Source organism: Scomber scombrus, chromosome 9 (assembly GCF_963691925.1).
Source record: "Scomber scombrus chromosome 9, fScoSco1.1, whole genome shotgun sequence".
Lineage (NCBI taxonomy): Eukaryota > Metazoa > Chordata > Actinopteri > Scombriformes > Scombridae > Scomber > Scomber scombrus.
The window spans coordinates 14,452,197-14,468,206 of NC_084978.1; the positions used below are offsets into that span (position 1 = coordinate 14,452,197).

Sequence of the window (16,010 nt, forward strand, 5' to 3'; positions counted from 1 at the left end):
AAACCAGTAAGTGGTGCAAAAGCCTAAAAACGGAGGGATTGCTTTGTGAAAATGGATTAAATTAGTAGTCTGGAGGAGAAAAGAAACCACAATAAAACAGAAAACAGCAGACAGGAGTTATTTTCATAGAGCATCTTTATAGAAAACATTTCTTCACATTTTCAAAAACATTTTTTTTGTCTTTTCGCTTGTTCTCTCTCTTTTTTTAAAGTTGTTTTATTTATTTAATTTTTTTAGTTAAATGTCCTTTTTTTATTTTAATCTGCTAAAGTTGAATGATTTTAACATCCATCTGTGTCAAAGGCTCTTTTGCTGAGATGCTGGGGCTTGTAGAAGATGTGTGATAGAAAACACGGGCCATTCACAGCTGTAATGTTCATCAGAAACGGTGCTGACCAACACCCGGGAAAAACCCGTTCTCCCCCATGGTGCCGGAAACAGTTCAGTTTGTCAGGTTCTGGGGCGTTTCCCAGCTGCAACCAAAGCCCACATTCAGCCTACAGTAGTCACATCCCTCCACTTCAGCAGCACTCCAGTTTTAGCCTGAAGGCACCTGCGTTAACGCTGTTGCTTTTTGTAGATATGCACTTCTATTTTCTTTCTTACATCCTGCAGTTAACTAACGTCTAAACCCTAAAAAAACTAAAAAAAACAGTCATCTACTTCTAACCAGGCTGTAGCACAACAAGCAGGTCTTACCGTCACACCCAGAAAACGAAACAAAAGTTGTACTCTAGTTTACAAAAAACTGTAAAAACAACAAAACAACAGAAACAAAAGATACAAGTGTTTTAACAACTAGTTAATAACTAGTTGGCACATTGTTCTGCTTTGCAAATTGTACCATGAATTCAACTTGTGGTTATGAAAGGTTGAGTTGTTTTCTTTTAACCTTTGGTCTGCAGTTTAATCTCTGATTTGATCATGTCTGAAGCGCATCAGTACAAAAACAACACAAAAACAATCATCTTGTGAATGGCTCAGCTTAATTGTCACTGTTCGATACAGCTCACCGACCTCTTCAGTTTCTCTCTTTTCATTTTATAATTTGAGTGTTTTAAACAGCTTTGCAGACATCATTAACTTCAGACTCGGTGTCAGCGCTGAACTGAAAGTAACGGAAGGAGCAACAGTTCACTGAAACATCTCAGATATTCACTCAAACAACCGGGGCTGAAACATAAGACCGAGTCTGAGAGTTTACGGACAAACAATCTAAAAATCTTCGATAGACGCCATACGGCGGAGAAGAAAGGCGTTAGACCCACAACACTGTGTGCCTCAAGTTCTACTTATGAGCTACCTTGCATTATAAATATATAAAGTTTTAAAAAGTGCTTATTAAAAGAAACTATAGTGATGTGATAACTTCCAGCAGTGTCACTTCTGTGTTTGTTCTTTACCAGCATTAATACGAAATGTTAGGGAGAGCAAAACTGTCGTCCTTCACAGTCCACCAACACTGAATAGGATTGTCCAAAAAAGAAAAAAGAAAAGAAAAAAAAGAAGCCCTGGTCTCCCAATAACATTCATATAACCTGTACAAAAAGATCTTTTGGGGAAAGAATAGGTAATACAAAAAGGACTGATCGAACTAAAAAGAAGAGTATTGGCCACTGGTAACACACTGCTACAACAAAGCAGTTTCTCACTGACGGAGCTGGAACACAAAACAGGTAAAAATTAAAACAACTCTAGTAATAATTGCACATAACCTTCGAGAGCCGAGATGTTCTTCAAGAGGACATCACAGGAAGGGACTCTGCAGATGGGGTGGAGCTGGGAGGAGGGGGGGAAGGTGGCACACTATGGTATAAATACATTTAATCTGAGAGAAGAAAAAAAAAAAAAAAGGAGAAAGACCACATTCATGAGGCACAGCTACAAAACGATAGTGCTCTGTGTCCTTAAAAGTGCTGCTCTCGTTCCACATAGCTGTCAGCTGCTGAGATATCCGTCCTCGCGTCTCTGTGTACCGGCGGAGAGTTTCGATTTTGTGCCTCTCCGAGCACGTTAGGCAATCATGTACTGAGTGATGGCTCTCAGAGCGTAGAGAAGCTCCGCCTGCAGCCGTGCCTCCATGATTAGTAAGTTCACATGTATCTGAGGGAGAGAGAGTAAGAAATTAAGGTTTATATTAACACAAGCTTAATAAAATACTCAACATTTACTTATTTCTATTCTCAGTGAATAGACTGAATTCCTCCTTTCTGTTGTGTTGCATTCATGTTGTATTGCATTTCTTAATGTTATTTTAAACACCTAATGTATAATTCACAAGTGCAATTATTTTGTAAAAGCAAATTACTCATTAAAAAAAGAGGAAATAAATAAACAAAATATTGAACATATGTGTTAAAAAGTGTGTTCTGTCAGCTGTAAAAAGTCATCTCACCCGTTCTGAAGGTTTAAGTAGAGCCCAACTCAGTGGACACACTGGAGTTTTGGTGGCGTCCGGAAAACAGGTGACAGCCTTAATGTACAGCTTCAAATCCCTCTCCAGCAACTGATTCACTTCTCCGTAATCATAATCATCATACCTGCAACCACAAATAACAGATTTATTAACTCAACACGAAGAGAAGAAAAGTTCTGGTGTGTTTTTACTTTCATTGCATCAAAATGAAGTCTCACCGTATTCCTAACACACAATGGATGTAATTCCAAATGGCCCTTTTCAGGTCCGGGCTGTGCAACGATGGGAGGGTGGTCACGCTCCGAAATCGGTCGTCAAGCAGGTGCCCGATGTCTGAATACAACCTGTTGACTAAAGAGAAGCCGTGGTCCTCCCACGAATAGTCCTGCAACAATCAATATGATGAGTCAGCACTTTACGGCTTCAACTGAGGGACACAAAAATATCTGAGGATCATCAAAGTCTGTTTTCCCCCCCCAATTTTTAAGACACTGAAGAAGCAGAGTGAGTTGATATGAGCCACATGTCAGGCCATCAAGTCGAATAACTGATTGACATCTGTAATTATTTTGATTATTAGAAGAAAATGACAAATACTATTTAATTCCAGTTTCTCACATGTGAGGATTTACTGCTTTTCTTTGTCTCATGTGATAATAAACTGGATCTCTTTGAGTTTTGAACTGTTGGTCAAACAAAAACAAGAGATGAAGATGTCACTTTGGAGTCTAGGAAATTATGACCAAATAATAATTTTTCACTATTTTGTGACTTTAAAAAAAATAAACAATGAATGAATTAACAATTATTTGAGAAAATGCTGTGCAGATTAATTGCTTAGTTGCAGTTCGTCTCCAAACTCACAGCGTTCAAACATACAAGGATGTAAAATTACAAATTTATAAACCTAATTTAGTTGACCAACTATAATTACTTTTGGCTTCCAACATCAAGCGCGGATGTGAACGCAATCATGTGTAATTTTCTTTCCAAGAACCCATTCAGGTTGGTCTGCCAAACCAATGTGTTAAAATGTCAACGCCACTATTTATCAGCTGGTTTTGCCTGACTACGACATATAATTTACATCTTAATTTGGCCACTGTCCACTTTGAGGTCGGCTCAAACTGCTTCTGACTGCAGCACTGATGCGTTCAAAAATACCGCGTCCTCACCTGAACTCTAAATACTTGGAAGTGGTCCTCCTCTCTCCGGGTGAACTCCTGATAGCAAAAGTCAGGGTCTGTGATAAAACGCGATGGGTCTGAGAAGCATATCATCTCCTCCTCTTCTTCCATATCTAAAAAAAGAGATGATGACAGCAAAGGAGGAAAGCAGAGGGTCCATAAGTGTGGTTGATGAGTGGTAATTGCTCAAGTTTCACACCATGTGACCTGAATGTAACGCTCAAGATAAACATCAGAGGTCAGCGGAAACATGTTCAGTTTCAGTCTGTGAGTTGTTGTTGTTGTTGTTGTTGTTGTACCTGTTTGCTGGAGTGTTTGGGTCTGCAGCAGGCGCTCTTCTCTCTTCTCTCGCTCCTCCTGAGACTTCTGAATCCTCTCCTTCAGACAAACCATATCACAACTGGAGTCCAGAGACTGTCGACACAAAAAACAGACAGTGAGAAGGGATGAAGTGTGATTAACTCTCAAGTTTCTTACAAAGAAGAAGCACCAGATAATAATCGGATCATGCGCTCATCATCAGAGAATATATATAAATGTGTGTCTCTCCCATATTCCTCTCATATTTACACAACAACTCTTTAATTCAAAGTGATGCCAAATATATCATCATTTTATGGTCAGAAACATGCTCGGACTAACTGAACCACATATTTCACATTTCAATCATTTCTGTAACAGATCATATTGTTTACATCAATTTCATTTGCGCAAACAAAGTTCACCCTAAATGCTGAAACCCTACAGTTTTCAATGTGAACAAAAGCTCTAATAAAGAGCTCTAATGTAGAGTCACACTCAAATTATTAATCAATTAACTGAGTAGTCTATAAATCAATTAAAGGCAATAAACAGAAACATTAAACAGTCTCAGCTTCTTAAAGGACCAGTGTGTAGAATTTAGCGAACAGACTTGGTAGAAATATTTTAATTAGTGTTTAATCACCTTAAAATAAGAACTGTTAGGCTTTCATTACCGTAACGGGTCCTCTTCCACAGAGGCCGACATGTTTCTACAGTAGCCCAAACGGACAAACTAAACACTGTCTGTAGAGGGACTTTCACATTTTTCACGAGTTTTGAACCACTGTAAAATTGTTCTACACATCTGAATGTGGAGGGTGAGGTGAGGTGTATTCAGTTCATGCAATCTGCAATCTCACCACTAGATGCCACTAAATCCTACACACTTGTTCTTTAAAGTCTGATGATTTGCTGATTCTCTCAGTTTTTTAAATTTAATCGTTTTTTTAATTAATATATTTGCATTTTGCATTGTTGGTCGAAAAAGAAATTGTCATTTGAAGACATCGTTATTGACATTTTATAAACTAAAAGTATAATTAAAGTTTAAAATGGTAAGAAATAATCTAGTGATTAATCAATAATGAAATGAGTCATTAGTTGCAGCTCTAATGCATTACCTTGTAATTATCAGTGGGATTGTTTTTGTATGTCGGCAGTCTCATCTCAAAGGCAAGGGAAAAAAACCCTTCATATTTATTTCTGCTTAATGGATGCTGCACACATTAATAAAATTCACTTTGAAAGTTTCTTAGCGTTACAAATGTTCAAAACATGGAAGGAATTTTTTTTGCACTGGATTTTTTGCTCTGCTCTTCTCTATAAAATAAATAAAATCAAGTGTGAAGTGTTACCCGTCGCCGTGTTATGTGCTCAGAGGGAGCGGCGAGAGACTGAGGCACGTTGGTGTTGCCGTTGGCAGCATCAAAGGGGCAGAAGGTCGGTGGGGTACCGTTGGGAGATTTGGACAGGGAGGCAAAGTCTGAATCTGTGTCAGATCCAAACACGAAGCTGCAGAGGGAGTGGCAGTGAGCCAGGATCACCACGGCCTGCACCAGCTCAGCCAGTGACCAGCACTGCTCGCCCGACTTCAGCAGAGACTGGAGGGAGACAGAGACAACAGCTCAGGGTCGGACAGGTCGCATCAACAGCAAATTTTAACTTATTAGTCTTTATACTCGTATATCTGCATTCTCAGTTCTCTGACAACGTTTTTCTGTCGGTGATGATATGAAAAAAACATCGAATCTACGTGATGTTATTGTGGTTCGGCCGTGTGTTGCTTTGCTGTACCTGGATGTGTGAGCAGGCGGTGAGCCAGGGTTGGTGGGCCAGCACTTTGTTGATGTGGTTAAGGAGGCGAAGGCGAGGAGGTGCTACCTCCAAACCCTGCAACCACAGAGGGTCCCCACCCACCCTCAGAAACTGGGCGGAGTGTAGATACACCAGGTAGTTGCAGTGATGTCGTGCAGCAGCCTGGATAGCATGCGAGGAGAAAGGGAAAATAACTAAGTCAACAAAAGAGCGTGTTGTTTTTTAATTTTGCGTAATACTGGAATAATCTCTGGTGACTAAACCCAGACCTTCCACATCCTCTCAAACAACCATGTGTTTTGTTTAACTACATGTATGGAGGTGAGATGATCACTGACCATGATGGCGATGTAATGGCGGTAGGGCAATGGCAGGGGACCGTCCATGTGCAGAATGTAGTGCTGTGTGCGCAGGAAGCTCTCCAAGTACTGAGGGTGAGAGGCCATCTGCTGGGATACGGCATCCACGCTCCCCCTGCTGACCGGAGCCTTCGTGAAGAGCAGTGACACTCGCTCCTTCTCACCGTTCACCATCACCTATACAAAGAGGGAGGAGGAGGAGGAAGAAGGAGGTTTGTTTGTGATGGGAAAAGTTAAAAACCCTCGGGCTGTTTGCTGTGGACGAGTTTTATTTGTTTTGTTCTAACGCACGAAGCTGAGGCAACAGCGATTAGAGCCATGTGATGACAGACGAGGCCTGTGCTTTGGACCAAAGTCGTTTTTCACACCTTAAATCATCCGAAGACAAGCAGCCTCAATGCTGTGACACCGGCGCCGACAGCAAGTGGTGCATTCCTTTCATTATTCTTTCTCTGAATAAAACAAGCAAACAGCGGTGCTCAAACTGGGAGCTCGAGCCTTGAACAGACCCTCATGCTAGACACAGCTTCAAACACGAAATTATTATAAAATGTGGATGAATCGAGCACCGTGTATGTACAGATATGTGTACGTGTGCTAGACGTCATTTCTGTGAAATACAAGTGAATGCTGCGAATTGACCACAGGGAAGAAAAACACCCAGAGTTGTCCTTTGAAAGGGGGATTTACAGGCTGGGAGGAACTACAGATGAAGGAACTAATGTGAAAGTTGGGCTTAGGAGGCCGTGCAGAGGGCAGCGCTGCAGCAGCAGAGAAGTGGATGAGACCAAACACACAAACAAAGGAGCGACTGGGCTGAGGAACCTGAGGCCAAGAGAAACAGACCCATGGTGAGAGGGGAAGCTGGCCTGCCCTCGTAGGCACAGCCATTTATTACCTCTCTCGTCGTCATACAATGGCCTCTAGGAAAAGGTGTTTGGGAGCGTGGCCACGAGCGAGGGCCCAGTTCCCCTGCATGTGAAACCTGAGTGCACAGTGCTGATTAAAGCCAAATGGCTCGCTGTGGAGTGAACTGTGCGAATGTTGGCAAAGACTTTGCCATTTTACAGCACATACTGCTATCTGGTTTTATTCCTGGCCTGTAATATCACACACACTTCATCTTATGTCACAGATATTTGAAGCAAATGGCGACCAGCCGGCCTTGTTACTTAATTTAAGCCCCGCGCAGCTCTTTGGCATTCGGCACCATGTTTATCTGGCTGGTAGCTCCATGTGGTATTTCTCTTCTCCCTGCAGTGGATGAGGGTTTCCTCCTGACCCTGCAACATGCTCCACCTCTCGAGCTATATACAGTCCACGCTAAGATCTTCAAAGACGTTATAATAAAACATCAAACATTAAACAAATCCTTCTTTATCTGGTATTTATATTTCCCTAATCTACTATTTGCTGTCAGGAAACAGGGGAAAGGTCTGGAAGGAGCTGGAGGATTAAAAAAAAAAACGCAGTGAGCGATCTGGCTGTACGTGAAACAAGCTCAGACACAGACCATGGCCCACTCCTGTCTGTCTGTCGACGCACATCGGAGAGAGAGTGTGCGGAGGGAGCGTGGAGCACACAGGTGACCAATCAAAGACCTATTGACACGAGCACACGCACACAAGTATCTCTCCACAAACACAAGAGCTGCTGATTAGTATGCTGAGCTGCTGAATCTAGGTTACTGCTCCATCAAGCACTAACTGGCTAAAGGAAGAGGAGGAAGGGGGTGGGGGGGGGCTTTGTACTGGGCAGTGTTTTAGGGGGTGACGCTGTATAGAACTAACACTTGAAGTAGGATCTGTTAAGGACTAGTCTGCCACTTCAGAATGAGCCGGGATCGCAACATTAACTAATTATACTTTCATCTGATTGTCAATAATGTGCTGAGCTGCTCTGTTCAGTGTGAGTGACACAAAAGGAGCTCAGATTGACGCTGTCGGTGCTCGGCAGAGTGTTTGAGAGACTTACTGCGTTCAGTTAGCGCTGAAACAATTAGGTGATCAATGATTAACAAAAAGTTAATCGTGAACTAATAGTTCTGAGTCATTTATCAAGTGAGATGCTCTGAAATGATCTGGTTTCAGCTTGTAACATCTGAGGATTTGCTTTGAGCTGCAACGATTCGTCAAATAGCCGATTAGTTAAGCAAAAGAAAATTAATCAGAAACAATCAATTCAGTAACTTGTCGGGCAAAAGTGCAAAAAACATTATTGGTTCTAGCTTCACAGATCTGAGGAGCTGCTGCTTTTCTCTGTTTAATATTGCTGTAAATTGACATTTAAAGATGTGGCTTTGGAATTTGGCTAAAAAGGAGATCAGTGTTTCTTTCTAGTTTTTGAAGTTTCACAGTTTAAATGATTAAATGACAAAATGATATGCATATTAATCTATTATCAATATTGTTAGTTGCAGCCAGGGCTCAAAGTTAACACCAACAACCAGACAAATGCTGGAAAATGATGCTGGATGATAGATTTACTTCACTCACCAGCCATAAAAACAATGATAATCTATTGAGAGGCTGCTTAAATCTAAACCTTCAGAAAACCGGTGGATAATAAATGAATTTGTTATTTGTTGCAGCTCCAGATTTACTGCTTTTTCTCTAATTTTTTGCAGATTTATAAAAATATTCTAATTGCAAATTAAACAATTAATTACTTGCATTACAATTAAATTAGATACAGTTCAACATTCAACACTGACCCAAAACAATAAATATACTTGTAGGTATACAGTTTGCCCGTATACTTACAGCAGGACGTCTCCTCAGATACAAACACAGAAACTTCTCAGACTGGAAATAAACAGAATGACAGTTTATCTACCGAGTCGCTCGATGTGAGATCTGCACATCACCATCATCGACCCTGCCAAGTGTTCTCAAAACATCCGACTTTGATCTGTTTTGCAGCTCCTTGTTAAGAGAGGAAAGAGAAACTAAATTTCTGTGTGAGAATGAACTCAATAAAAGGTTCAAACTGTTGTTTTACTGGTTAAAGCTGAAATTACAGACACATCTCCCACACAGGACTGAAAGAACAAGCCGCACACCCAGGTGACAAACCCACTGAAGACAACACAAGTTATCAGCAGAAATGTAACAAAGAAAAAATCTCTATGAGCCAGAAAACCATTTAACTGACTGTCATATATTTGGCCTTCAAGCTCACAGCTTTGATGACAGCAGAAAAATAAGTGACCACACTTACTCTGACACAGACTTAGGAGATGGGATTTGTCTTCACTGCCCTCTCAAAAAATAAAAGAGGAAATTGTTGTTTTGTGTAATCTCATAAACATGTCTGGACAAAAACGACAAATTGAAACAGGAACTACGGTTGACGTGAACGCTCGCACTGCAGGAAATGACACATCCTACAGTTGTGACTGAGTCTGCCGACACCTTCACATGAAAGCAAATTTAAAACTCATACGAACGTCCTGTTTGAGAAAACATGCATGATGTTTGTGGCGATGTTTAATGTAAATGTATTAAGATTTTTAAAAATCTGGGCCTTCTGTCTTGAACATAGGAGACATTTGTTTCCTTTTTTTGTGGGTGTCAGATTGAATTAATGAAGAACATTTAAGGAAGCAGATTAGTCAATATTTCTGACTGACATAAACTAGGTGACGACAGTTTAGACAGGGTTTTTATGTCATACCTGTGCCCAGACACACAATCAACACTTCATCTCTATTTCCTTGAAAACAAATCACAAAGCTGCACACCGCAGTTCTTTTGATACACTCCTTTACTGTCCACCCACATAAAAAAACACCCGCATGAAAAGAGGAAAAAAAAAAGAACTGGTAACAAGCATGTGTGGGTAGATTTATAAAGAAAAAAGGAGCGTATCATCATTTAGGGCAACTGTGTACTGTCGCCTATTACAAAGCATATTTTGGTTTCACATGTACAAAGATGCAAACAGGCTGATAAAGCACAAGCACTTTGAGGCTTTGTGCAAACAAACCTATTAATTCTGCTTACAGTCCGCCCAGCAGCGGCTGATTTTGAAACACGGCTATTTTTCTACTCAAAAACAAGCTGGAGGGTGATGAATAGGAGACGGCGATGTTGATATTACAGTGCTGCTGCCCCTGCTGCTGTATTCAAATCACAAGATGAATTCAAACTTGTGGCCTGGCTGCAGAGATTTAAACAAAAACTAAAAAAACAACACACACACAGCTCACAGGAGAGGGACTGTTCACAGGTACTGATCATTTGACATTCAAAAAGAACAAAAATCCTTAAACCCTCCTCCCTTCCCAACACACATGAGAGGTCATTTGTTTATTGATCAGAGCGTAGCAAGAGGGAGCAGAGAAATGAAAAACAGGGGTGACGTCACTGAGGGGAGGAAAGGTAAATGGAGACAAAGACGGGCTTTGATAGCAGGCCGACAAACAAAAACAGCAGCACTGTCCGTGCAGGAATATGAAGAAGAAGAAGAAGAGCAGCCGCGCAGTAGATGACACACAAATGAAAAGTGGGGAAAAACGATGCCAGCAGTCTTCCAAGGGTAAATGTGTCAGTTCGAGATGAGACGTGCGTGTGTGCATCTATGTCTGTCTGCATGTGTGTGTGTGTCTGTATGTGTATCTGTGTGTGTGAGTGGTGGTGTCGGTGGGGCTACAGGAGGGGGGCTGCTGCAGATACAGGAGAAGGACATTCAATCTGCATTCCAATTGAGCCTAGAGGGGGGGTCCGTCCTTATCATGCTCCGGCGTCCTGGCGGCATTAACCCCCCCCTCTCCTCCTCCTCCTCCACCTCCTACTCGTCCCTTCATCACCGGAAACACAAGCAGCTGGGGCAATTTTGGCTCTGCAACCTGAACTCGGGGAGTAGCGCAAGACAAACCAGCTGCAGCCCAAAGAGGTTTTGGAGAGGAGAGAAGAGGAGAGGGGAGGGAAGGGAAGGAGCAGCACATACAACACAACCAAGACAAACAAAACACTGGTGCAGGATGAAAAACAGCCCACGTACAGCAGATGAGTGATTGAACCTGTCAGAAAACACGGCAGGCAGGTAGAGCGAGGAGAGGAGGAGACGCAGTTATAAACAACATAATATGGCTGATAACAGGGTAATTCATTACTCTGATCATTAACAAACAAGCCTGGGGCGTGTAGTGGATCATATCAAAGTCAGCTGCTCCAAATGCGGTCGTGCTTACACGCCTGCCAAATACTTGTTGTGATTTAAATAGTTTGGACTCATGTGGTTATTTTCCCCCTTCGTTAAAGCCATATACTAAATTTTTTGACCATAGTTTAAAGACAATAATGTTTCCAAGTGCCGTGTGCAATATTATAGGCCTACCATTTAAATGACACTGAAAATGACAAGCAGCCGAGTGAGTGAGGCGTTGAAAAGTCACACAGGACTGCACTTTGAGAGGAGGGGGAGAAAAAATAAGTGGAAGATTTTTGAATCTGTCTCTCTTGCTCACATTCCTGCCTGTTTTGCTCCATTTCAGGACTCTAATCTGCAGCAAACATGTCTTTTTTGGGACTGCACTCTCCGAGACAGCGCCCCCAATCTGTTGCAAAATGGAAGAGCACCCGACAGAGGAGAAAAACAACTTTGATTGGCAGTCCAGTTCAGCAAAGCAAAAAAAAAAAAGAAAGAAAAAAAAACAGCACAATGAAAAGTAGGCAATGTTTAGCAAAGACGATAGGCTGGAAAAACACATTAATCATATTTCAGCTGCTATAAAACCATTTACACTCTTAAGTCCTTTTCGCCCGTCCTTACATTTATATATATTATTTATGGTCATTAATGGTACTGCATTACTTCACAGCCTCCTAATTGACAGACACTTTTCTCCCAAATCCTCAGATGATGTCATCGTCACCTCCAGCTTTTTTCTCCTCCTCACTGCTCACTCACACAGACACCTCCTCACAGTTTTATTACAAATATAAAGACAAATATGACCACATATCAACAGAGAGAGCTCAGAAATCGTCTTTGTTGAGCCAACAAAAGCGTCTGGTTACATTGTTTGTGCAAGCCTGTGTGATGTTGAGCTCACAAAACACAAAAACGATAACCAAAGAAAAAGAAGAGGAAAAAAGGGTGATATTAAACGTTATATGGTCATTTATACAGCGAGCTTTAATTCACATTTTCACTACTGCAACATGTTTAATGATGTTAAAAAAGGGATAAAAGTGGCAGCTCCCAGCCTTTTAACAAAAGCACGACAAGGTGTTTTAGTGGCGTTTTTTAAGTGAGATGTTAACACTAACATTGAGGCATGTTTTCTATCCTAAGTGAGCTATCATTAGATGATAAGATGAGTTTGTTTTTTTTTTTTTTTTGCTCGCTAGCCTCAGCCGCTTGTGTGAGGAAAAAAAAAGTTGTGACATTAAAACAAACTTTACATTTTAACATGTCATCTGCTGGCTGAACTTACAAGTTATTTAAAGCTTTAAAATGAAGAGCAGCAACACAGCGGATAATGGTTACGGAGATTTTTCATTGGTATAAAATAAACCCTTCGGCCAAATGAATGAACGGTACTCGGGCTACACAGCTAGCCGCTAGCTTTAATTGTGTTAAAAGTGTTTTTTCTCCATTTTAATGTCAGCTTTAACCTACCTGTTTCTGAACTCGCTGGCACTGGGTTCTTAGGGGGTACTCCATTTTATTCGTACAGATGATCATTTTCCAAAAACGGTGTGCTATTGCATGGATGCGGCTCGGTCTTCTTTTTTTCTTGGGTCTTTCCAAGCTATAGCTAACAAAAGGCGGAGAGCCTCTGTCGCTGCAGCCGTGTGCAGCTGAAGACAGGACTGACAGAGCAGAGGAAAGCTTCCCGGAGCCCAGCCGACAGCTCCGGTAACAGTGTGTCCAATCACAGCGCAGGAGGCGGGGCCGCAGGGTTAGAAAATGCTAATAAACATCTGCAAACAACAGCGCAGAGAGGCAAAAACAGGCCAGGACCGAGCAACAAACACACACAGTCACAGAGAGGGGTGGAAAGTAACTATGTACATTTAATCAAGAAACCTACTTGTACTTCAAGTATTTCCTTTTAATGCTACTTTGTAATACACTACATTTCAGAGGGCAATGTTGTACTCTGAATCTGTACTGTACTCCACTACATTTATGACAGCTTTAGATACTTTTCAGATGAAGATTTGACACAATGGATAACATAACAAGCTTTAAAAATACAACACATAGTCAAAGGTGAGTGTTCAACATTTTTGGCTTGTGTCGTCTTTCATAAAGCAGTGTGTCTATGAGTTGTTAAAAGCTCCACCAAATATGCAGAGATTTTTCTGAAAACTGAAAACAGATTTGTGTATCAGAGCTTTGTTTTTTCTTCTCTCCTCTTCCATTAATCATCTCACGACCCCTCTGATTCATATGATAACCTTTATAGAGGGGCCTGATCCCTAGACTGGGAACCACTGGACTAAACTAACTGTATATGAAGTATTGTAAACTAGCTCCAGCTCCAGTAGCTACAACAGTAAAATGCTGTTTACATGTTGATGCTTAAGTATTGATAATCTAATGATGTCAAAGATAATAATATATCTGTCAGAGGGACCAAAACATTACTTTTACTGTAATACTTTAAATACATTTTGCTGTTAATACTTATGTACTGAAGAAGGATTTTTCATGCAGGACATCTTTTACATTACTGTGTTGGTACTTTTACTTAATTAAAGGACCTGAATAATTCTTCCACCACTGCTCACAAAGGGTCAAGCTATCAACTCTCCATCTAATCCCCGGACGGGACATTTTTAGCAGGCAGCAGTTAGTATATGACGCTATTGTTTTTGTGTACACCCCTTTTCGTGTTAGTTTCAGCTACATCACACACTTAAATGCGGTAAATATAGCATCAAGTACCCGTAACATAGTGGACCTGTCTCCATGAATATGATCATTAACACCTGAAATCCCCTTCCATCTGCAACATGGAGATGTAGTTGGACAAGCCTCTAGTTGAGGGTGAACCAGGTTTCTCATTTTCCATGTCAACACCACATCCAGACCAGGAAAGACTTGATACTAGTGCACATGTAAATGAACTCATAGTTCAGAGACTTGTGAGAGACAGATGTAAAAAAAAAAGAAAAAAAAAAAAAAAGAGAGAAAAGGTCAAAATCATGCAAAAAACATGCACAGGAGCAGGGCTGAGCCTGACTATGTTAGTGTCATAGGTTAGAACTTAGATTGAAGCCCCCCAAAAAACCCAGTTTAAGAACTAAAAATATGAATATAAAATAAAATGAAGTGCAACAATGGTATCTCCAGCCCAGCCAAAGTCCTCCAGACAAAAAGGCAAATGGGGGTCTAGGGGCCATTCAACAAGTGTTTGATGGCATCACCTGAGGTAGGACATGAAGTTTGTGGCTGTCAGGAGAAACCTGGTTTGGGGTCTTATGATGGTTTTGATCATATTCAGGATAAACCTTAACATGAGAAACCCGGTGGCTCAGTTATGAACTGTATATGATTCTAACTGCATCCAGGTCTCGGATTATCGGTGTCCAGTTTGTTTCTTGAGTCCTCGGCATCTTACCACTCACTCATTTCTCTACTAACAGTGAATGGTCAGAAACCTGGATAAGCCGTTTACATGCCTCAATATGCTTCTATAGTCCTCCAGGTTATATCCAGGTTTTTCTAAGCCAGGATACAGTATTGGTGCACATGTAAACACTTCCTATGATGAAACTTAACACCATCTTTCTGTCAGACCCTCTTTGTCTGGTAAATGTCTACATCTGTCAAAACCTGTGCTTCCTCTTTGTAATGCAGGCTTTCTGTTATAAGGTTTTAATGTCCGGGCCCGAGCTGACAAAACCCTGATGACATCAACAAGGTCATTTCCTCTGCTTGATGAAGCAGAGTTACAGTAACAGAAATATTACACAACTGTATCCTGCAGCTTAGTAATACTGTTAAATAAACAGATTTGTGTTATATGATGTGTTAAATCAGTGAAGTGATCTGTGAAATGATATTTTAGATGAAGGTGTGCTTTCAGTTTAGTGGTGACTGTTTCAACACCCAGTGAGGATACAATATTAAACTGGATTACACTAGAAGCTATAAAACTGTAGTGCAGCTAGATTAAAGACCCTCTGATAAGGTGAGCTGGAAGTGTATATATATATATATATATATATAGACACAAACTGTGCAAAACTTAAATCTGTCATCCTGCTATCATACACCAAGTTTTCCAAACGTCCCAAAGGCAAAGGAAAGATGCTTATATCTTGATCCAAATGAAATAAACAAGTACTGCCTGCACTCATTCTTGCCATGTGATGTTCACAAATGACCACTGCATTTGGATAGAGGGCTTGTTTTTATGGACCCTCAGTTTTGACTCAGTTGTTTTGCTATTTGTATGGACTTATTCAGTCCACTCTTTTAATGAATAGGAGGTTTGTTCTTTATCAGACATCTTGGTACAGAATTGGTTCAAATCAGGTTGTTTTTCTGTCTGAGTGCAGGAGTCACGACATTCATTCACAGTCAATTAGTTGCACTTTGCTTTCTGTTTTTTACTTTTTTTTTTTTTTTTTTACTATCCCCTGACTTCAGGGGATTCATAGTTTGTTACTAAGCTTGTGATGTTTCTGTGAAAGCTGCTATTTCTAATGTTAATCAACGGTTGTTTACTCTAAAGAAGTGAATGTGGTATTGTTTAACGGGACTTTTTGTGATCTATTTGTTAAATAGAAACTTCAGTTTTAAGGAAGTGAAAATGAGCACAAATATGGACGCACAAAGTACACACAAATGACATGAAAATGTATTTATGAGTACATAAATATGCAAAATACTTTCAATAAGCCTTCTTAAAACTAAAATGACTTTTATAGTGCCAGTTCAAACTAAACTGTAATTTCTGTCCAACCT

The 16,010-nt window shown here is 40.7% G+C and overlaps 1 protein-coding gene across 1 annotated transcript; it reads right to left on the reverse strand.

The window, feature by feature from the left end:
- Window positions 1-117: 117 nt before the first annotated feature.
- Window positions 118-12,883, reverse strand: sesn4 (sestrin 4). Its single transcript, XM_062425381.1, has 9 exons — window positions 12,708-12,883; window positions 6,060-6,257; window positions 5,701-5,883; window positions 5,262-5,507; window positions 3,903-4,017; window positions 3,592-3,716; window positions 2,635-2,801; window positions 2,396-2,540; window positions 118-2,103 (listed from the first exon to the last, which is right to left on the reverse strand). Exons 1-9 carry the CDS (start codon window positions 12,771-12,773, stop codon window positions 2,014-2,016), a joined length of 1,335 nt encoding a protein of 444 aa, XP_062281365.1. The 5' UTR covers window positions 12,774-12,883; the 3' UTR covers window positions 118-2,013.
- Between the last annotated feature and the right edge of the window lie 3,127 nt (window positions 12,884-16,010).